At 39.5% G+C, this 23146-nt stretch overlaps 1 protein-coding gene across 1 annotated transcript; it reads right to left on the bottom strand.

The window, feature by feature from the left end:
- Window positions 1–2591: 2591 nt before the first annotated feature.
- LOC129767779 (toll-like receptor 3) lies at window positions 2592–21487 on the bottom strand. The gene is made up of 4 exons (XM_055768966.1): window positions 21328–21487; window positions 21068–21265; window positions 13915–14064; window positions 2592–4766 (listed from the first exon to the last, which is right to left on the bottom strand). Exons 1-4 carry the CDS (start codon window positions 21354–21356, stop codon window positions 2915–2917), a joined length of 2229 nt encoding a protein of 742 aa, XP_055624941.1. The 5' UTR covers window positions 21357–21487; the 3' UTR covers window positions 2592–2914.
- Window positions 21488–23146: the final 1659 nt, after the last annotated feature.

The following is a 23146-nucleotide window of genomic DNA, read 5'->3' on the forward strand; positions in this document are numbered from 1 at the left end:
ACGTCAGGTTGTAGTTTTTTTTAACAGAAATCCATTTTCTCTTGAAGTCCGCCTCCGATTTGACAACTTTTGGGTTCTTCCGGAGGGCCTGCTTCATAATCGCCCAATATTTCTCTATTGGGCGAAGCTCCGGCGCGTTGGGCGGGTTCATTTCCTTTGGCTCGAAGGTGACCTCGTTGGCTTCGTACCACTCCAACACGTCCTTTGAATAGTGGCACGAAGCGAGATCCGGCCAGAAGATGGTCGGGCCCTCGTGCTGCTTCAATAGTGGTAGTAAGCGCTTCTGTAGACACTCCTTAAGGTAAACCTGCCCGTTTACCATGCCGGTCATCACGAAGGGGGCGCTCCGCTTTTCGCAAGAGCAGATCGCTTGCCACACCATGTACTTTTTGGCAAACTTGGATAGTTTCTGCTTGCGAATCTCCTCCGGAACGCTGAATTTGTCCTCTGCGGAGAAGAACAACAGGCCCGGCAGCTGACGAAAGTCCGCTTTGACGTAGGTTTCGTCGTCCATTACCAGGAAATGCGGCTTCGTCAGCATTTCGGTGTACAGCTTTTGGGCTCGCGTCTTCCCCACCATGTTTTGCCTTTCGTCGCGGTTAGGAGCCTTCTGAACCTTGTATGTACGCAGGCCCTCCCGCTGCTTGGTCCGCTGGACGAATGAACTTGACAAATTCAGCTTATTGGCGACATCCCGGCCGAACTTCTCGGATCACGTCTAAACTGCTTAACTACGCGCTTGTGATCTTTTTCACTGACGGAGCATCCATTTTTGCCGTTCTTCACCTTCCGGTCGATGGTTATGTTCTCGAAGTATCGTTTTAGTACTCTGCTGACCGTGGATTGGACGATTCCCAGCATCTTACCGATGTCCCGATGTGACAACTCCGGATTCTCGAAATGAGTGCGTAGGATTAATTCACGACGCTCTTTTTCGTTCGACGACATTTTTCCAAATTTACGAAAAATTGACAGTGAAGCATGGCCAACATGATCTATACACTCTTATCTGATTATAAGCGAAAGCTGAAGATATAATTCCTAAAAATTAAATTTCTACAGCGTTTTTTCCGTGATGCAATTCGATGTGACACACCCTTTATCATGCTGAATAGAAGAATGCAATCGATAAACATAAACATTCTGACGTCATCCGGGCCGTTCTCGATATTATCAACACATCACAAAACACACATAAAATATTGTATATGTATATCCATTTCATTCAATATAAAAGACAGAGATAATCATTGTGAAGTCAGTTCTATTTCTACAAGTGAATAAAGTAGGAGCTTAGCTCCAAAATAAAATTATTGTTTAATTACGTAAAGTCCGAAAGCTATTAATTCATGTGTTATGGGCGTGGAAAAATAAGCTTCAGAAACCTTTTATCATTTGGATACTCGTGCGGTTCGGCATCCCTGTGGTTAGCACTTGGCCGAAGAAAAAGAAATAATACCGGCCTGTTTTAAGCCGCATTATTTCGTTGTTGTCATGCAGTCGAGGAGTATTCACATCGGTATTCAAAATTTGAAACACAGCAATATTGCTTCTTGCAAATGTATTAAATGCTTCCCACCGATCTGCAGAGCTCAACATTAATATGAGCATTGAATGTTTTGCACCCTGCCTTGTCACAAATATACACCCAAACTAGCGTTGCCAGAAAATCTTTTCATCTTCGGCAGAAAATATGCTTTTTCGTGTCCTGAAGCGGTAAATGAGCAAATAAAATCATCTGCCTCAAAAGCTTTAAAATGTTTGTATGCATCTGAGCAGACATTCTTTTCTTTTTCTTTTTTCATCTCATTCGGAATTGCACAAAAAAAAAGACCAAACGATGTCAACGGGGATCGGACCAAAACCGGCTTTAATGCAAGACTGTTTTACCCGACCACGCTATCCACATAGCCATTGGTGCTGTTGCTTAAATGTGTGATAATAATGCATCTCATTCTAAAATGAAGTTGGAAAGTGTTCTCTAAGAGTAAAAAGGAGAGCATAAAGGAGAGCTATATCCATCTCGGTCTGGGCCGTGTACGTGGCAAAGTATGCGGAAAGCTTATTAGTCTGTTTTTTCGCTCGCTCATCTTAATCTTATATTGCTAAACCATATATATTATACACCCATACCTCGCTTTACGGCCTATCGGTAATCCTATTAGATGAACAGAATTTCGCTTGTTAGCCCTATTTGATTGTTATAGATACAGTCGGGTGAAAGCTGTCGGCATAATTTTCGAATTGTTTGGTTTGCTTGTTGTCTTCCTGATGCTGATGCTTCGGAGATGTTTTAAAATATGCAAAGGCAATTTTTTTATATGTTTTGAAACCTGATTTTACACATGTGTGCTGAACTAGGGCATTTGAATGCTGTAGAACAAAATTGTTGCATATTTTGCAACAAACTGTATGTTCCTGCTATGCTTTGCAATGAATACTAGTTTGGTATATGCCCCATGAGTACATTATGTAGAAGTGTATTACCAAAAATGATTGGCAATCCTTTAGAATCGACCAATCAGCAGTTGGTCCTAGTTTGAGGAAAATTGGTCCGGAATCGTATCGTATCAGAAAATAAACTACTAATATAGGGATATTTTACTTGGTTTATATTTTTGTTTCTGTTTCATGAATTTTCTAATAATAGTGTGTAAGTTTCTTGTTGCTAACACAATTTATACTCTATTTAGAAAATATTCTCTTGGTTTTGTTTTGACAGAATGAGTATTCTGGTTAGCATTATTTGTAAAATGAAAACATTCGCATTGAGAGCAATAGTCATTAGTGCAGTGCAGATTCGTGACAAATAAGACCACTATCTTAAGCTCGTCTGGTGAAACCACCATTTATAGGAATTAGAGACATCAGCAATATATATGGTCTTCACTTCAATGACATATTTATCTTAGTATTACTTTGTAACTCTTCCAGATGTTCCGTGGATTGATGCAGAATTGCGATTTAGCTGCCTCTCCAAGGTATCTTTTTCTGTTTTTAGTTTCTTCTCGTTCTGCTTTAAACTTTCGGTGTCTTGCTTCAATTTGTTCAGAGAAGTTTCCAAATTCGTCTTCTCAGTATTTAGTGCTTCGATTTGTTGGGCTGTTTCCGCGAAAGTATTTCTACGCGTTGATAGCAATTCGTTTTGGAAAACCATCCTGCTCTCTACGAACTTGATTATCTTTTCAAGCATCCACTTGTCACTAATTAATCCTTCCTTTGTTATCCCGTACATTTCTCTTTGTTTCTCAATTTCTTTGCTCAGTCCGACCTGATGATTACCTAGCAAGCGGCGTTGTTCTTCCGCATTTCGGTTCTGCTCGTTGAGTCTTGCGCGATTATCTTCAACTAGAGCTATTTTATTCAAAATATCCCGTTTGGAGGCATCAGCGGAGGCTGCTTCAGCACGAATACCGTCAATTTTATGGCTCTCGATAGCATATTGCTGTGGGTTATTTTGCGAGGATGAACACTGCTGTTTCAGGCTATCCCTCTGGTTCACTTCAGACAAATGAATGTCGCGCAAAATCTCATTAAATCGATCGTTGTATGGGTTCACATAATCCTTGCAACAGACACCACGTAAATTTTTGAAACCCGGCGAGCATTGATGGGTGTTGGGATCTGCTACCTTGTGAATTACAGCACTCACGCTGTTACAGTTCCATTCATTGTGAGATATGAATAACGCTTGAATATTCTGCAAACCGTCGAAATCGAAACTAATGAATCGATTGTTGTTCAATAATAAAACATCAAGCTGAGCTAGGCTTTTCAAAACCTTGGGACCGTAGCTGAGGTAATTATTCGATAGGTCCAAATGTTTCCAGCTAAGCGGTGCCTGTCCTCCTGGAAGATTTATTTGGAATAAGTGATTATGCGCAAGATTCAGATACTCTAACTGGCGAGCGTTAGCAAGTGTCGCGTGTGAAAATTCTTCCAGAAGGTTGTCTGATAAATCCAAAGACATCAACTGTGTACATCTGCCTAAGTTCGGCATGACTTTAATCCTGTTGGAGGCAAGGCTCAGGTGTTGTAGACCGCATTGTTCAACAGTTACTCTCTCAATCGAATTGTTTCTAGCATTTATGATTTGGGCGTATCTCGGAATGTATAACCTTGTCAAACCATTGAAGCTTACATCGATGGTATTCAAGCTCGCTTTGTTGTTCAGCTGCCAGAGATCGAATTGTGTGAGTTGGTTGTGGGAGACGTCAATTTTCTTCAGTTGCGAATTGTAAGCAAAATGATTATCAGGAATGCTATTCAGGCTGTTATACGAAGCATTTACTGATTCAAGACCGACATTGGTACCAAAGTTAGGTAATCGTTCGATTTTATTGCCGTCTAACCAAAGGGATTTCAAAGAAATGGCTCTATTGAATGTATTGTCATCCATGTAAGTAATATCATTATTGGACAGACTCATATACGTCAGCTGATTTGCTCCTTCGAAGCTTCCACGAGCAATTTCACCTAGTTGATTGTTTTGTAACAGTAGAATTGATAGTTTATTGGCATTCTGGAACGCATGGGGCTCAATTTCCGTGATTTGTAAATCTTCAAGCTTTAATAGTTGCAATGATGGAAACGCATCGATCAAATTCTTTGGCAAATATTGCAATATTGAGTTCTCGAAAGTTATCTTTTTTTGCCGGTTTCTCTCCCAACCAAGGCCAAAGTCAGCTTGCTCTCCTTTCCTTAGTTTAACATTCGTAATCCCACAATCGAAAGGATGGATAACTATCGTGCATATATGCCTCTCCCTGAAATAAAACGAAAGTATGTATCAGTAAAAGGAAAACACTTTTTGACGTAGAACTGCAGGTCACGTTTTTATGAAATAAAGCTAACGTTACTAACTATTTTTGCCGCGAACGGATGTTGACGGGTTACACACCAAACGAATCGGAAATTCCCTAAGATTTGTTTTTATGCAATATTTATGCAATATATATAATATGTGTAAACGATTTAAATTGATGAAAGCTAGAAGCATTCTCATTTTTCCGTACATTTGTTCTGCTCTGCACCTACCCGTGCCGTCCAAAACGAACATCTCTTTAGTGAGCTCTCCAAATCAATTCAACGACTCTTTTTTCCCTATTGTTTGGTATAGTTCATTTGAGTCTCGTAACAAAGAAAACTATATAACATAACATAATAAAGTACATTGAAGCCCGAAAGAAGGCTTTAAAGAAATTCAACAGATGTATGACCACTGAAAACGAAGCTGAATATAAAATCTTGCGGGAAACGGTCAGACGAGAAATAAGAAAAGCACATTATGAATCATGGTTTAAATTCGTACCAAGTATAAATATAAACACACATGTTCGAGAAGTGTGGGCTAAATTACAAAGAAGTGAGTGGAAGAGGAAAACCCCGAACAATTACGACGTTGAAAGTTGATAATTATGTCTTAACAAACAAAATGAGATCGCTGAACAATTGCAAAAACATTCTCATCTACATCTAGCTCAGAAAACTATTCCCCCGAATTTTTGGAGTACAAAATTCAATCTGAACAACATAATACTATAATATATGCAATTGGAGGTGTCAATGAACTCAATCGGAAACAGTTTCTCATCGCTACATAATCAAGAAAACGAAGTCCCCCAGGGAACACTATTCCCTGTAACATTATTGTAACGTTATATTTGGTTGCAATGAATTCCACAAAGAGATACTTCACCCCTTCTATAAAAAAACTCACCTTGCTGACGATTTAGTAACTTCCGTCCGCAGGAAATGCTTGAGAGAAATTCAACAAAATTTTCAGTCATTGTTGAATAGCCTCCAACAATGGAGCAATCATACTGGATTCAGATTTGCAATCCTAAAAACAAAAGTCATGCATTTTTGCAGTAAAACGTCATGTTCGTCCATCGCTCTTTTTCAATGGGCAAACCTGTTGTGGATTTTCACAAATTTTTGGGAATGACTCTGGATTCAAAACTCAGTTCGAACAACCAATTGAAGGCTCTTTCAATGGCAGCAGTCAAAGTCATACGTACTCTGTCAAACACAAACTGGGGATCAGATCAGAAAACACTTCTTACATTACACAAAGCTCTGGTCATGTCGAAACTGGATTACGGATCAATGCTATATTCTACAGCTCGAAAGAACATTCATAAGCAACTCGACCCTGTTCATAATTTCGGAATAAGATTAGCCTTAGGAGCTTTCAGAACCGCGATAATATAAACAACGAAGGGAAATATTTGCTAGGGTGTAAATAGTGGATCTCTGCTGTGTTTAACTTTCCGTCTCGTTCTATACTCGAAGCAATTCTGTTCTGCCTGGTTTTACGACCAAATTACTCTCTCGCTGATGTCTCTGGCATTGCGATCAATGCATCATGTTCTGGGATTTTGTGTGCGATTTGGTATCGCATGCCAGTAGCAAAACTCTCTCCGCCAACAAAGACAGCTGACTCGCAGTAAACAGTCTTTGTGGTTGTGGCGATGGCTACCACGACATCGAGCATATTTCCATGCTGCTCGCATGCAAGCCTCTTTGGAAGCCAAATTAGTATCACCAAGAGCGTTTTGCATGGACCGAAAGAGATGATAATCACTTGGAGCCAGGTCCGGACTATACGGTGGGTGCAATAGGACATCCCATCCGAGCTCCCGTAGCTTCTGGCGGGTCATCAAAGATGTGTGAGGCCGAGCGTTGTCCTGGTGGAAAACAACACCATTCCTATTGATCATTTCCGGCCGCTTCTAGTCAATCGCCTGCTTCAAACGGTCAAGCTGCTCACAGTAGAGAACCGAGTTGAGGGTCTGGCCATAGTTGAGCAGCACATAGTGGATGCCCTACCCCTACCAAACACACAGCAAAACCTTCCTGGCCTTCAATCCGGGCTTGGCGATGGTTTCGGCCGGCTCACCTCGCTTCGACCACGACTTTTTTCGCTTTAGGTTGTCGTACGTGATCCACTTTTCATCAGCCATCATCTTCTTCAAAAATGGGCCGATTTCGATCCGTTTCAGCAGTGCATCGCAGTCGTTGATTCGGTCTAAAAGATTTTGACGTAGGACTACGTCTAACCGGAAGATATAGGGGGTGAAATGGAAATCTAGGCACTGAACAAGTAGGAAAAAATGCAAGATTTGGAACGCTTATAACTCGAGCATTTCTCAATAGATCGCAAAGGTTTTGGCATCAATTGATAGGAAATATATCTACGCGTCTATCATAACGAATAACATTTCATTTTTCTTGAGATAAATAATTGAATAATTGTGAAATATCAAGCATTGTCCAAATGCACTATGTGCCCATTTTTGATTGGTCCATTTTGTGCTCCTCAAATCGTACCGATCAAAACGGGCAACCAGAGCAGCAGCGAAATAGAATGAAGCACGATTGGAAAGGAAAAAGAAAAAAAAATGAACGAAACATTGGTCGCTGTCTCACTCATGCGTAATTCTCGAGCCAGCCAGTCAGCTTAAAAATCCCCGCTCTGCTGCCGTAACGATCATTCTCATTCAAACCGTACACCACATCAGTTCGCATCACAACACATCAACAAACCAACCCAAGCAGCCAAGTCTGGACATGGCAAAGGAGGAAAAGTGAAGGGAAAAGCAAAATCCCGCTCGAACCGTGTTGATCTGGAGTTCCCCGCAAGGGTAGCTAGGCCGAGCGCGTTAGTACCAGTGCACCAGTCCACCTAGTCGGCGTTATATAGTTTCGGCCGCCGAAGTGATCGAGTTAGCTGGCAAAGCTGCTCGCGACGATAAGAAAACCCGCATTCGGAACAGAACACATTCGGTTCGGTGGACATCAAGACAACAGGCAGTTGCAGCGAGTGGCGAGTGGCAAACGCAATCGCAAAACGGCAGCAGGTAGCAGAAAAAAAAAGTTTGTTCTTTATACAAACTGCTTTGGTGGCAAATCCAGAACAAGGCGGCATCGAGGGCGTTCGAAATGTTTTTTTTTTCAAAACCACGAGTACTAAGTTTTCTAAATTGGAACCATTCCATAAAACAAGGCGCTTTTCAGGGCCATTAAACCTTCCAAAAAAGAGTTTAGGAAATACAATTCAATGCTTTCTAAAATAATATCCAAAATAATAATAAAACACATTGATTTTTTTATAATTTGTTTGCCAGGATCTGATGAGTATGTGAATTTGGCAGTTGTTCTGAGTTTATTGATAGTTGGGGACTTTCCTGATTATTCAATTTTCACCAATTCTTAAATTGTTTCCAGATTGAAAGTACAGTAATTTACAATTAGTTCGAAATTTAGCTAATTGGACGGACATGTAATGCGACTTATTTAGTTGGACATTTTTGTAAACATAGAGATCCAAATTATGACCCCACATTGAAAGTCGACACTGTACCACTGTCATCGCAAATGTTCAATTACAGGTTAAAATCGCCTCCAATGCGACACTGAGGTGTGCTTCGGCACGTCGCATTAAATATAATTTACTGTACAACATGTCACGAGCTGGAAGAGAAGAAATTCTCCAACTGTGAAAGCTGTGGCGAGTGGTAAACGCAATCGTTAAACAGGAAGGTTTAGTCGAACAAGATGGGGATATCGAGTGATAACAAAACAATAAACTCTTTAAATTAAAGATAATTTTGTGATCCTGAAAAGGACCCTTTTTAGCCTGCATGTGAATCCAACGAACGAACAAATCGTAATGAATGTATTTTTCTGCCATAGCTGCCTTTTAACGCTCTTTCGTTCGTCTCGTTGGACTCGCCCCTTTGGCTGAGTCTGCCGATTTGTCTCTATCCTGTGACCGTGTACCGCTAAAGTACAAAATGCGCGGATCCGCTGAAAAATATCTCATTCTCTTTCAAACCGTAAATTAGTGTGGTTGTATGGCATCGTTTCACATCACATCGCATCAACGGATTGGTTCCGGAGCACAAGTATACCTAATAGCGGTTATAGAATTTCGGCCGTCGGAGTGCTCGAGTTGGCTTGCAAAGCTGCTCACGACAATAAGAAAACCATCCTACAGAACAGAGCACATTCGGTTCGATGGCAACAACTAGTTTCAGCGAGTGGCAAACGCAATCGCAAAACGGCAGCAGGTAGAAGAAGTAAAAAGTTTGTTTATACAGACTGTTTTGGTGGCAAAACTAGCCACCGTAAAACACGGCGCTTTTCAGGGCCATTAAACCTTTCAAAGAAGAGTTATTAAAAGTTTTTCACAATACCAATGCATTCTAAAGTGACATAATATGACATATAATATAAACTGATTTATTTTATTTATGCTTGTTCTTGAACTTATTGGTTTGGGGTCTTTTAAATTGATCATTCAGTTTTCACAAACCCATGCATGGTTTCCGAATTAAAAGTGGCTTCAAATTACAACACATTGTATGCAGGATGGCATTAACGAATTTTCTCGGTAGCAAGAACTGCTTTCTTTGGTTGATAACTGATGTTGAAAATTGACTGACGTTACATCTGCATTGTATAGAAACATAACTAAGGAGCAACATGATGAGCTATGTATTTCCTGCTGCTCTGTTCTTATTTTAAAGGACTTTAATCCTGTGTTAATTTACTGTTGGTTTTTCAGAACGCTTATAGCTCGTTTAATTCTCGACAGATCGTAGAGTTCGTCTCCAAAACCTCAGTTCTTTTTCTTTCTATTTACTTTGTTTGCGGAGATACAAATCTTACAATTCATTCGTCTCCGAAACCACAGTTTAAGGTACGGTAATGTGCTCAATAGTGAAATATATGATAGTGAATGAGCTGATAACCACCTATGCATTCCCTATCACAGCCATCATTTTGATTGTACGATATGTGCATACGCCAAAAGATGCCCGGCGTTGAACATTTAATAAGTACAAAGCCTTCAGAAAAAAATCAAGAATGAACTATGAGCTAGTGAGAAAAAATTGAGAAAGTTTGTAAAAAAAAAGCAAAAACACAACACAAAAGGTTCTTTTCAGAACCCCCAACATGTTCAAAAAGAGTAAACAGTAAACTAATCCATTTTCAGGTAGATAGGTGGGTATTCACGTAGAAGAAGAAAATAAAACAATATATTTAAAAAATATATTTAGCAAAAGCTGTCCCTTTGTATAGTCCTTCGTCACTCCGGTTATGTCCCCGACATTACCCACCCGTCTTTTTTTTTGCGTCAACTCGTGTGGCACCCATGCATCCTGCTTTTTTTGGAATCCAATCTTCTGCAAATGGTTCCAAACGGTTTTATGGTCTATACCCAGTTCCTGGCCAATCGAGCGAGTGCTCTACTTGGATGATTTCAACGATTTTATCGGTTTCCACGACGATTGGCCTACCAGTACGGGATGTATCTTCGACAGCCACTACACCAGAACGAAATCGATCAAACCAACGCCGTGCTGTGCGAATCGTATATCCTTTTAATCGGATGTTTTTAAATCACCCCCAGCAGACGATGCTCTTTTATCCTTCATATGTACACAGAGAGAATACTTGGAACGGTGAGCTACCAAGATCTCAAAAAAGCAATATGAAAGAGGAATCCCCACTGTATGCACTCTCGAAGCATCACTTCTACTACTCAAGGTTTATCGTCAGTGCCAGCCACAAACGATTTATCCCATTCCATAGAGCTGATGATGAGTTCTTGATCGGAAAGTGTACAAGAGACGATCAACTGAAATCTTACGACACTCGTCGAGGGATTTTTAATTCTCTATTGCACTGACCGCAGTGAGTGGCTGACTCAGTCTCGTGTCGATTTTATTTTGCTGTCGTCTCCCGCCCGATAAACAGCAGACGGGTAATGGATGCAATTGATTAATTGTTTTACCAGCAGATTTGGGCGAATCTCATCCCGTCCAAAATCGTTTTTTAGATTCCAATAATTCTGAACATTCACATTTCTCTTCAAATATTTTTTCTAATAATAATTCAATTAGTGATTTCACGAAACACTTTTCGAACTCAATGGAATTTAAGATCCTTTTTTATTTTGTAGATAAAACGGATCACATATTTGATTAATTCAATTCTGTGTGGTTACGTTTTTCGTTGCAAAGAAATGTAATGAACTAGTATGGACATATGTTATTCATATATCGTGGATTTCCGACATATGTGGCAGTAGATTTATTGATCGACCAATGTTTTTTTCATATCCCTTCGAACTTGTTGCATCTTTAGTCTACATACTGCTTTGTCCGCAGATTTGATTGGTTGAATCTGGTTAATTTTAGGTATTCAATCTCCATATTGTCGAATAAATACTGTTGGAACAATCGGTATCGCAGAAAATGATTATCAACATCCTACCTAATCATCAAACGGTATGCGAAGAATTTAAGTGAACTGACGGCATTGGAATATATGCTTTGTGAGGAACACACAATTATTATCAAAGCGGATAAACGTCCGACTGGAAGTCATGAACATCAATTTAATGTTCCCAAGATAAATTTATCCTTTGAAGGTCGTTACTCTTTCTAAAGATGATCAGATGGAATATATTCCAATGTCGTCTGGAATAACCGAACCAATACCTTATGATCGTGATGTTGTTTTTGCTATTGTTCTGATGTTTCATAACACAGCACTCCATTGATTATTCACCGAAATTGGATAAAAAAATATCCTTGAGGTTAGCCTACGGTTTTAGTAGCAGTGCAATAGGTGAGCCAGTCTCAGGATAAGAAAACATTTTAAAATAAATCTTATTTTTTTGAATGAATCAGTAGTAAAACAAAACGTCAAAAAATTTCTCAGCTTTGTGATAGCAGATAATCATTACCCATTTGAGTTGTTATGAGTATTCCCCCCACAAACTGTGGATAGTCTATCTGCATACATATTATGTAGAGTTCCACAATCCTAAAATTTTATGAGTAAATATTTACGTGCTTACACAAAAAACACATGTTGACATATTTGCACTAATTTATGTTTTTGATTAATTCAAGGTAATTAAGGTCTTTTCTAGCCACAAGTTTACTCGGGCCCGAAAGGAGTGTTCTGTATTTGTGCTGGAGGAAAAATATATCTCGCAAGACCACGTGTTCGATATCGCAACAGCCTTGACCAATAACGCATTTACATTAACTCATAAAATTAGTGATTTAAGGGGGATTATTGTTTGTAGTCTCTTGTAGATGAATTTAAACACCATCTGAGAAATCCTCTGTGGAACATTAAACATTAATGCCGTCCTATCTGCTGTAGCGCATTTTTTCCTCACACAGTTTCATCGAAGCGTTTACTCGGAGAGGAAAATTGAACGCCCGGACGAGAGAGCGAGAATCGTAAAGCGTACGTCATAGAGATACTCATTCCCATGGAGCAAATTCTTGTTAGGAGTCGTAAACAGAATGAGGAAGGAGAGTAACTCAATTATCCGAACTAGTTTCAGTCTAGCAATGCTTTGGTCAGAACATGATGTGGCTATCTAGGCCGGCTCAGAGAAAGCCTTATCGGGATGTCCAATCGTCGATTACTTGTTACAAGGCGTCGTTCGTCTGCGACTCTTCGGCTTGGACCCGAGAGTTCCAAGGGTGCCCTGAACAGATCTGCTAAAATGGAACCCCTTTTCATCACATTTTTTTTGCTTTTCGGTGACTTCGTCATTGAAATGCATAATATAACTCATTAACTGATTCATTTTCAACTGATCGGTGTGGTACATGAATGTTAACAAGAGGGGAAAAAGAGCCCAAATCGGAAGTCCTTTGTATCGACACTTTCACACTTTTTTTTGCAGCGATTCTATCCCTAATTGACTAGAAATGACATTAAGCCATAATTATAAAGATATTGGGTGAAATGAGCTGACGGCTTGCTGATAATGGCTCTACTTGACCAACAATGATGGATGACCCCTAAGATATAGGTATTGGGTGAAAGGGCTTTATCAGCACATGCACAAACGGAAACGGAAACAGAAATGCAACGCTAACGGTCAACGGTCCGCACGCAAACACAAACGTCCACGCACATGCACTCACACGTACACACAAACTCAAAACATATATACATACAAAACATACCGCGTTCACGCCGCCGACGGCGGACAGGACTTGACCAGAGGCGTTCAATAGCATATCCAAACGCGTTCCCCTGGTAGTGAGTGTCGCCCGATGAGCCAGTTATTAATAGTAAGCGTCGAAATGGACGTGTTGAATAATTATAAAGGAAAAACAGGGCGTCTTTTCGAGATCGGTTCCGGATCATCCAGACTTTTAACAAATAACGGCATGCAATATTCGTGGTCGGACCTGGAATGTTTTGACAGCAGTTTTGTTTTGCAATGCTTCATCTACCTGTCGCTCAGAAGTACGTCGCGCATCGTTCTGTTTCATAGATGTTCTACATGATGGAAACGCAAATCGAACATTGTAGTTTGATACCCACTTTGAAAATTCGACATGGCTTCAAAAATCACGAAGTCGTTGAAATCGACCGTGTGGATTGGAAGCTGCACTTGAAGGTTTTGAGAATGGTCCGCGAGAAGGATTTCGATCTTTTCGAACCAGTAAGCAACCGAACAAGACACTGAAGCAGAACCCAGCCGTCAAAAAATCTGCCCGGAAGTTGTACAATATGGTTCTTACGAAGTACGAAAGTTGCATCCTCAGGTACGACAAAGCGTATGTGAAGACGGATTACGGACAGCTTCCTGAAAACAAACCGAACACATATTCGGTTGCACAGTCTCATATTGAGTGATCAACTTGGGGAGTACAGATTGCTTGCGTTGGTCGACCAATTAGAACACAGGAAATTTAGTAAAATAATTGACATATCACAGCCATTCGTAGCTAATGATTGTTTGAGGTATCGATTGTATGCTCATCGTTCTTAGTTTAAGCAGTTGTATAAGGCATCCGAAAGTACGAAGTAGCAACCTAGCAATAGATGGATATGGAACATGAATTTTCTGTAGTGACATACCTGGATGGATTTTGCACAGGAGGATTACTCGAGACTGGATTTGATTGAGTGCCTTGTGTATTGGAAGCCGTACCGTCAGCATTGATTTGCTTGCCATGCACCGCAACGTTAGCATCTGGTTGTTGTAGCTGCAAATCAGTGGTTGAAGTCCTAGAATTATAAAAATCAACACTTCCAAAATTAGAAATATTCAATATATATAGATATATTTAGAATACACTGCTTTGCAATTGATTGTATTGAGACATATTGTAGCGGGTGTTACGGACCTAATAGAAAGTCGTGATTGCACGACATTGACAACGACAGGTGAGGGTTCAGTTTGAAATCCCGTTCACAGTATATCGACCGCTCCAACTATGTCTGGATTAGGATTGGGCGATCTTCATAAAAAGATCGATCTTATCGAATCGATTTTCCAAACGGCTTAAGGATCGATCCACTGATTTAATCGGTACTAAAGAATCGATCTTTGCTGAATCGATCTTTACCGAATCGATTTTCGAAAAATTTAAAGCTTTTTTTCGAATATGCTTGTTCTATATGAATGTCGTCTTTTCTTTGAACAGGGAATACAAATTTCATATTTTAATATCAAAAGCATTTTGTTTTGTTTCTCAGCATGAAGGCCATAGCCACAAGGCTTTCATATTGTGCTGTCAGGTAGTCGTTTCATTAAATAAAAAATAATTGTAAAAGCATAACATTATTAGGAATTCAACAACCGCCCAAAACTCAGCTGACAATAAGAGCCAATCGTGTCATACATTTGTCATTTAGTCGATGCCGATTCTTGATTTTGGCGCCGGATCCAGAAAACAATCTTTCGCCTGTAATTGATGCCAACATCAGGTTCAGTGATCCTATACGCAATCGTTTACAGTTCATCCCCTCAGTAGCTGCCACTAGTTCCGTCTCTGTCAGCATTTGAACAGAAGTAAATCGTAGAAGAAGCAATCCAAATGTTGACATTATGTTCAAAAAAATGTTAGGTGACATTTTATGAGATAAAAAATCGATGTATACTGAAAAACAAATTTACAGAAAGATCGAAAAGATCGAAAGCAAGAAAAATCGATTTTCTCGATTTTATCGAGTACAAAAGATCGATCCAAAAAATCGGAAATCGGAATGGAAAAGATCGATCTTCTAAGAATCGATCCGAGATCGCCCAATCCTAGTCTGGATCAAATGAAGGAGTTCAAGTTTTGTTGGGGAAGCAAAACAAAAAATCTGTATCCATAGGGTTTCTAGGCAACTCTTTGGTTTTATGAGGACAACATGATTTTACTGAGAATTCACAGTGTATGATATTTTTGAGAACTGTTTAATCTCAAAAATATCACACTGAGTGATGTCAAAAAGATTGTCGCAAACTAGATGAAGTGTTCGTTATAATGTTACGAAACCTATTTAACATCCACTGGAGTTTTGTGCGACACAAATACTAGATCAAGTACACGGTCCCTCCTACCAGGAGTTTATGATTTAATACTTCTTTGAATATCTGATTGCAACCTTTTTAGACCCGAAGTTCAGGTTAGACCATTTAGGAGTTCTCAAAACGTAAACAAACAGACAAAAACACATCAAAATCAAAATCGTCATACGAAAATATCTTGAGACGAATAACAGATCATTGTCATCTTCAACACCTGTTAAACTAAACGAAAGGGATGAAAACTGAATGAAGTTTAGGAAAAAAATATTTTCTGGAGTTTTTTCACTGAATTATATATTTTGTTTCAATAAATACCAACGCCTAAAATACACAATAAAAAACACAATATAACAGAGACACACACAGTCTGTGAGTATGCGCGCGAGTATAAGAGAGTTTATAACAATCTTGACATGTCATTAATAACTTCTTATTTTTAATTACGTGTGAACGATGTTTATATGCTATTGTGTTATACTTAATCTAATGTTAATAAGAAACAATTTTTTCTCAAATATAAATGTGATGGGCCGGATACCGGATATCCGTTTCATCTGTACTTTTTTCTCGAAACAATTTTTTTTTCAAAATGGCGTACACGATATCTTAAGTTCTGCTGAGCCGATTTATGTTGTATTTATATGAATACAATCTGTTTGCATCACTCTATCGCATGAACCAATAAAAAATCTCAATTTTAATTTTACTATTTTCAAATGATCCGGAAACGTAAACAAAAACCTTTTAAACCCCTTTTTTCTTCAAACGTTTGCCACTTTTTTCACGAAACATGTTCTTGACTTTCTCAAGATTCATGCGATAGCGACATCTTTAATGATTCAAAAACTGTTCGTTTCTTTTTCAGTTTCGTTTCGGGGCTGGAATCGTGTACGCCATGACAACTTTTTTTCGAACCCTCTCACTTCACCAGCTTGTAGCTATTCTAATTATGGACCAAGGAGTTTCGGATTGAGCTGTGGACGCGACCAAATTATTTACTCGCTGATGTCTCTGGTATTGCAATCATTACATCAAACTAACGCCATTCCATTAAGGTTCTGAGCTACACAATTGTGTCGGGAATCATCAAACTAGGCTATCTTCGGCTCATCATGAAAATAATTGTTCAGGAATTTGGTGTGTGATTTGATTTCGCATGACAGTCCACCAAGGATGACATCTAAGCTAATGGAGATCGGAATTATTAATAGAAAGGGCATTTGTTCAGAAGAGCGCGAAGTGGAGATAAGCTAAGTGTATATTTAGTTGCTCCAAGCCATCGATATATGGCTTTGTGTGCGTATGTTCGTGCTTCATAACCCGTATGTAGAAATAGAATTTTCGCTACGCTGAAGCCTAAGTTGTATCTGCTCTCGTGTGCATTGGCCCTGTCGCGATGCAAAAATCACCTAATATTTTGATGCTATGATGGACGATTGTTTGGTGGTGCAACTTATGCAGATACGATAATATATAAAACAAAGAGGGAGGCAGCGGAAGAGGAATATTTACGCTAGGGTATGAATAAAGGCCGTTTTATATTATCCAGCACGTAGCGTAAACGGCACGTACCGATACGGGCAGACAAATACATGATGTATTCATATTATCAGGCATAGCAACTTCTCTGTACGGACCGGCAGCTCAGACGGAGCGGGAGAATAAATTTGTGTTGACGAAATTGAGCCAAGCGTAGCGACTGGTGATTGAACCGATGTCGTACCGAAGAGCGACGAACGCACCCATACCACGAACTTCGACGTTTGATTTGTATGTATGGTGCTAGTCGCCCGTGTAGTTCGTGCCCGGCACCGGCAAAATATTCTTTTCGAGAATTCCTTCATGCATTTGCCTGAAGCGTGCTGTGTATGCCCGGAGCCGTTCCGCTATATATACGCATACACATTTGAAACACATGCAATAATATTTGTCTTGCATGAAACGTGCCGTGCCGGTTACGCTACGTGCCTGATAATATAATATTACCTTAATAGATCTCTACTGTATTACTGCTCTGAAGTTAGACGGACCTTCCTCTAAACCTCGATCCCTGGTCTGAGCCTCGGGGATCGTTGAGGTTGGGCTCTCAAGGCCTCTTTTTCGTGGCTAGCTCGAGCTTGAGGCCTTTAGCTCTCATGATCGGCTTTCCACGTGATCGAGGTGATTTAGCGTGTCAAGGGCTCGGATCATCACATCAATATAAAACAGGTAGGTATATCTTTTTTTCGTTTATTGTTACCTAATTACAATGACTGCTGTGTAGAGTGTGGTGATGGCCGGCCGGCTGCTGCTGCTGCTGACGCACGCAGTGGCAAGATCTCGATGTCCTGACTAGAGATGTGCCATCCGCTCATGAGCTGTTCCGAAGAATCGACTCTTCAAAGTGAGTTGACACGGAACAGCTCGCCAAAAAAAAACAGCTCTTCAACTCACTTTGAAAATGATGCAGGAGAGCAAAGCACTGTAGAATTGCAGAGAGTGTGAGAGCTGTAACATTCAATGAACTGAGCGCCTCTTGCTTTTCTTGTTATGACATCAGTTCAGTTTCATATGTTTCCCGTCTTTTCAACTGTTATATTCGCGTTGACGGCGTTGAGCTTTGTTTACTAGTTTAGGGGGCGCCAAAGATAATAATTGACTTTCAGGCAGAATGCCCTTTTTTAAAATTAAAATTATGAAGGAAAATTAACTGCTGTGCATCAAATTAGTATTCTATTTTAATGAAAAACACTTTGTTTGAAGGCGGTGAAAAAATCGAATACGTGTTTCAAGTAATTTTATAACATGGTGTGAAAAGTTTCATTCAAATTTTAAATCTGGCTTTGTGTCTTTTAATCTGATAGAGATTACATTATCGAGTTTGGGATACGAATTGAAAGTCGCCACCAGACGACACTGATAACTAAGCTGAAGAGCTGACATGTGCATCTCCATCTGTATACATGCCATGCTAACCAACCGACTAATAACAGCTAAATTAGGACGATCTACTCTAAAACGAAACCAACTAGAGGTTGTCCTCAAGGAGGAGTTCTGTCTCCTCTGTTGCGGTCCCTAGTTGTCGATTATCTTCTTAATAACCTAGCTGATTAAGGAAACGAAGTCATTGGTTTTGCTGATGACATAATCACCTTAGTGAGGGGAAAATGTGAGTATACTATTTCCAATAGAATGCAAACAGTCCTTAACTACACACTCAAATGGTGCAACTTGGAAGGACTTAGCGTTAATCCTTCAAAAACAGTCCATTTATCAGAAAAAGAAAGTATAAGATTCCACCTCTTAGATTGGGAGGTGTACAATTGGAGCTATCAAAACGAACCAAATATTTAGGTGTCATGCTTGACCAAAAACTAAATTGGAACGACCAACTGGAGTATGCAATATCTAAAGCCCAGACTGCGCTCTGGAGTTGTAGTAGTATATTCGGGAAAAAGTGGGGACTAAAACCGAGAATGATTCACTGGATTTACTCGACAATTGTGAGAGCCAGACTAACATATGCTTCGCTAGTGTGGTGACCTAAAACTACACAAATATCGGTTCAGAAAAAGCTCGATAAACTACAACGTCTGGCATGCTTATCAATAACTGGAGCAATGCCCAGCACACCCTCCAAAGCCCTAGATGCTCTTTTAAACCTTCTATCCTTGCACAAAAATGTGCAACTTGAAGCGGAAAAAGTTGCTCTTAGGCTGAAACGTTTAAAACATTTTCTAAAAGGAGATTTCAAATGGCATTTACAAATCCTGAAGATTTTCAACTGAACACTATATTAAGCACGAATGAAGACTGGATGGAAACAAAGACTTACTTCAGTGTGTGATTGAATTCAATCGCAACAAATGGGAAGAAGGTGGTCCCAAACTCGTCCAGGATCACTCGTGTTTTATACCGATGGATCGAAAATTGATGAATCTACGGAAGCTGGGATTACTGGACCAGGAATCGATATGTCAATTCCAATGGGACAGTGGTCTACAGTTTATCAAGCAGAAATACAAGCTATTCTAACATGTACAAATATTTGTTTGGCTAGAAAATATAGGTATGCCAATATCTGTATCTTCTCAGATAGCCAAGCAGCTCTTAATGCAGTAAAAGCATACACATGTCAGTCAAAGCTAATTTGGGAATGTGTTTTATCCTTAAAAAGTTACTACTAACGAAGTTAATCTATACTGGGTGCCTGGTCACTGCGGTATAGAAGATAACGAAGAAGCCGATCTCTTAGCAAGATTAGGATCTTCGACTAAATTCGTCGGGCCTGAGCCATTTTATGGATTTCTTCATCATGCATGAAATCAGAGCTCAAAACCTGGGAAATATCAATGATTGAAGCCAACTGGAGGGCTCTATCAACACCAAGACAATCCAAATTATTACACCTTGTAACAGAGTAACACGCAACCTACACAGCTTGAATAAGGCAGATTTGAGTACATTAACCGGTCTATTGACCGAACACTGTCCGAGCAGGTATCACCTTAAAAAAATCAGAAAACTTGCAGATGATAACTGTCGTTTCTGCAATTTCGAAGCTGAAACTTCGGAACATTTGCTGTGTCAATGCAGTACATTAATTCAGCGAAGACTGCGGATTCTTGGAAAAAGCATTATTATGCCGAGCGAGATTTGGTCTGTTGAATCAAAAAAAGGTAATCAACTTCATAAAGGAAGTCATACATTCGTGGGGGGATATGCAAAGTCCTGGTGCGACTATCACTTATTCCCTGAGTGATGGAACGAACTGACACTTCTTCTAAGCAAACTGGAGTGCACTACAATATATCAAACTAATGGTCGCAGTGATACAATGCTCCTACAGAAGAAGAAAGTAATATACTCCATACATTTCCTGCAAGTAGGTAGAAAATGCTCTTGAAATCATGAAATGGTTTGATTTTTACTGGATAGAAATTGTACTGTGCCCAAATGGGTCAAACAGCAGTCTCACTTTTAGTCCTCAAAAGTGGACGATTTATCAGTGAAATATTGCTTGATTGCAGATTGTTTTTCGTTGACTAGCTGAAAAACCAAGTAGATCAATATTGTGTAATCTACCGTGATATAAATAAAAGGTGTTAAATTCAATTGCACTCCGTTCTTTCACTAATTGGAACTTCAGAGGAGGCATCGTCTATTCTCGATCACGAATGTACGGGTTTGCTAGTTAATTATAAACCATGAAATCAATTGCCACTCCGTAAAGCTAATGCCTCACAAAAATAACGATTTGAAAAAAAACCCAAGAACCGAAAAGTTTATATACGTGGTGAAAATTGATAAAGTTAATTCAAACTGAAACAAAATGCGATATTACTAGTAATTTTTCCATGCTTATCGCTCCGTCAGCGAGATGGGGTTTTCCCTGAATAATATTTGGATCACGTTTCGTTGAAATAGAATACGAAAACAATAAATACAATTATACTCTACACATGTTTTTCGAAACCACTAAGCGAAATGGCGAGCTAAGTGGCAATTGTGTACAGTATTTGTAGTAAAATAAATGTAAAACACATCGTACTAATAACTGTTGAGTAAAATCCATGAATTCACATTTTATAGCCATTCGGAGCTGATGATTCTTTAAGGTATCGATTATGTGTTCATCGTTGTTAGTTTCAGTAGCGGTATAAGAAATCCGAGAGTATGGAGCACCGCACGGGAGATAGACCTACTTGAGTTAAATTTTTAGTAGTGACATACCTGGATGGATCTTGTACGGTAGAATATCCCGTGTCTGAATTTGCTGGGGTGCCCTCAGTTACATTATTATTTGACTGTTGGTAATTACTGGTTGGAGTTGAAGTTCCATAATTATATTGTTTTTCGGTAGTGCTTGGGGATTGATTATGTCGTGTGTTATAGTTATGGGCTGAAGTGAAGGTCGCGATTACACAGAGGCTGAAATGTAAGACAGAATAAGAGGCGTTTGAATGTAAAAAAACGCAATGGCCGAAAATTACCAGCATAATTGCAGCCATTTATGCATCATCTTCACACTTATTGTCTCGCGAACGAATGTACAAAATGATCCTAGCTGATGAACTGGTGGCACTAAACTAAAGCACCGATTGAGATTCGCGCTGGTCGTCTTCCTCGGTAGCGAACAAAAAATATGAAAAATAAACATGATAACAGACGCATACAGCTTGGATGAAAGAGAAATGATTCCGAAACTTCTGTGATCGAACGGATTCCCAAGTTCTACCAAGCAAACGTTATACCACGTCAATAAAAATAGTTAACGAAAAAAGAACGACATTAATAGTACAGGATTTTTTCATGAATTAATCTTATAAGCACAATGTTTGAGTGAAGAGGGAATCCCAGGGCAAGATCGCGAACTCTCTCGATTACGAATAGCGGTGGAAGACAAGAAGAAGAAACATATTCGCTATAGCATATACGCGGGTAAAACCTGCGATTGAGGCTCGACTTTTGTTACTAATACTATGATTTGGGGAATTCCCTTCTTAAACACATTGAGTAGAGAAGTTGTCTGACTCGATTATCGGTTCACCAATGTTTGAACATCGTTGTTGGTAACCGATTATAACATAATTTTAGGCTAGTAAAACAACGAAATTAAAGCATTGTTTTGAGAAGAATTATTCTATAACCACCCTGAGACAATGAATACAGTTCAAAAGTGGAAAAAGTAAACAAAAACTGGAAATCATACATGATTCCTCGTGTGGATGTACAGGGTTTTCCATTTCGGGCTTCCGAAAGTATACAGCCCTGCGCTGACAACCGTATGAATTTACAACAACCTTTAGCTGTCAACCAAAGCGTCATATCGTTAGTTGAATGTCTGCCATTTTACAATATGGATCGTTTTACACGTGCGATCACAACGTGTTAATTTTGTTAAATTATACTATAAAAATGATGTAAAATCGGCAAATGTTTTTCGAGCATTACGGACGGATTTTGGTCGTCATGGACGGCCTACAGAGCACACATTCGCTAATGTAGTGCGTAAATTCGAACAAACTGGATCAGTTGCGGATATTGTGAAACCTGTGCATCATCGTAATGTGCGTTCGGCCGAAAATATTGCTGCTGTTGCTGCCAGTGTGGAGGATGACCCGAATGTTTCGATTCCACGGGGTGGTCAGCAATTGGGCTTGTCAAACACATCATTGTGGCGAATTTTGCATTTGGACTTGCACCTACATCCATATAAAGTCCAACTGGTACAAAAATTAGAGCGTGGTAACCATGGAATGCGTCGGGCATACGTAGATTGGGTGAACGAACAACAGCAGCAAAATGCTGAATTTTCGCATCAAATTTTCTTCAGCGATGAAGCACATTTCGAGCTCGGTGGCTATGTGAACACCCAAAATTTCCGTATATGGAAACTCTCAGGTTAAGTCCCAAGAAGTAAATTTTCGGCCAAAAATAGTTTTTCGAGATAACACCAGATATCGACGTTTTATGCATTTTTAAGCATTTGGCATCGAAAAAAAAATTCGATTTTCCAAATTTCCTTTACACCCTTGGATGATTTTCGAGGTTCAAAAAAAAAACTTTGAGCGCTTTGAGGCATCCCTAAATTATGTCAGATTGATCTGAAACTTTGCACAGGTCATTTTTTGGGCCAATAAACAAAATAGTCGGCTCTTTAAATTCGATATTTTTTTTTTCCATATCTTCATTGCCTCAGGCTCAAAAGGTCGATTTTCGGCCAAAAATGTTTTTTCGAGATGAGAACAGATCTCGACGTTTTATACATTTTTAAGTCATTTGGCATTGTATATACACTAGGGTGCCAAT

The sequence above is a fragment of the Toxorhynchites rutilus genome, chromosome 2 (assembly GCF_029784135.1).
Source record: "Toxorhynchites rutilus septentrionalis strain SRP chromosome 2, ASM2978413v1, whole genome shotgun sequence".
Lineage (NCBI taxonomy): Eukaryota > Metazoa > Arthropoda > Insecta > Diptera > Culicidae > Toxorhynchites > Toxorhynchites rutilus.

Coding starts and splice junctions, on each gene's coding strand:
- LOC129767779 (XM_055768966.1), bottom strand. CDS start 21,356: ATGATGCATAAATGGCTGCAATTATGCTG. Junction 14,065..21,067: donor ACCGTACAAGATCCATCCAG/GTATGTCACTAC, acceptor TTATAATTCTAG/GACTTCAACCACTGATTTGC. Junction 4,767..13,914: donor CCTGTGCAAAATCCATCCAG/GTATGTCACTAC, acceptor GTTTTATTTCAG/GGAGAGGCATATATGCACGA.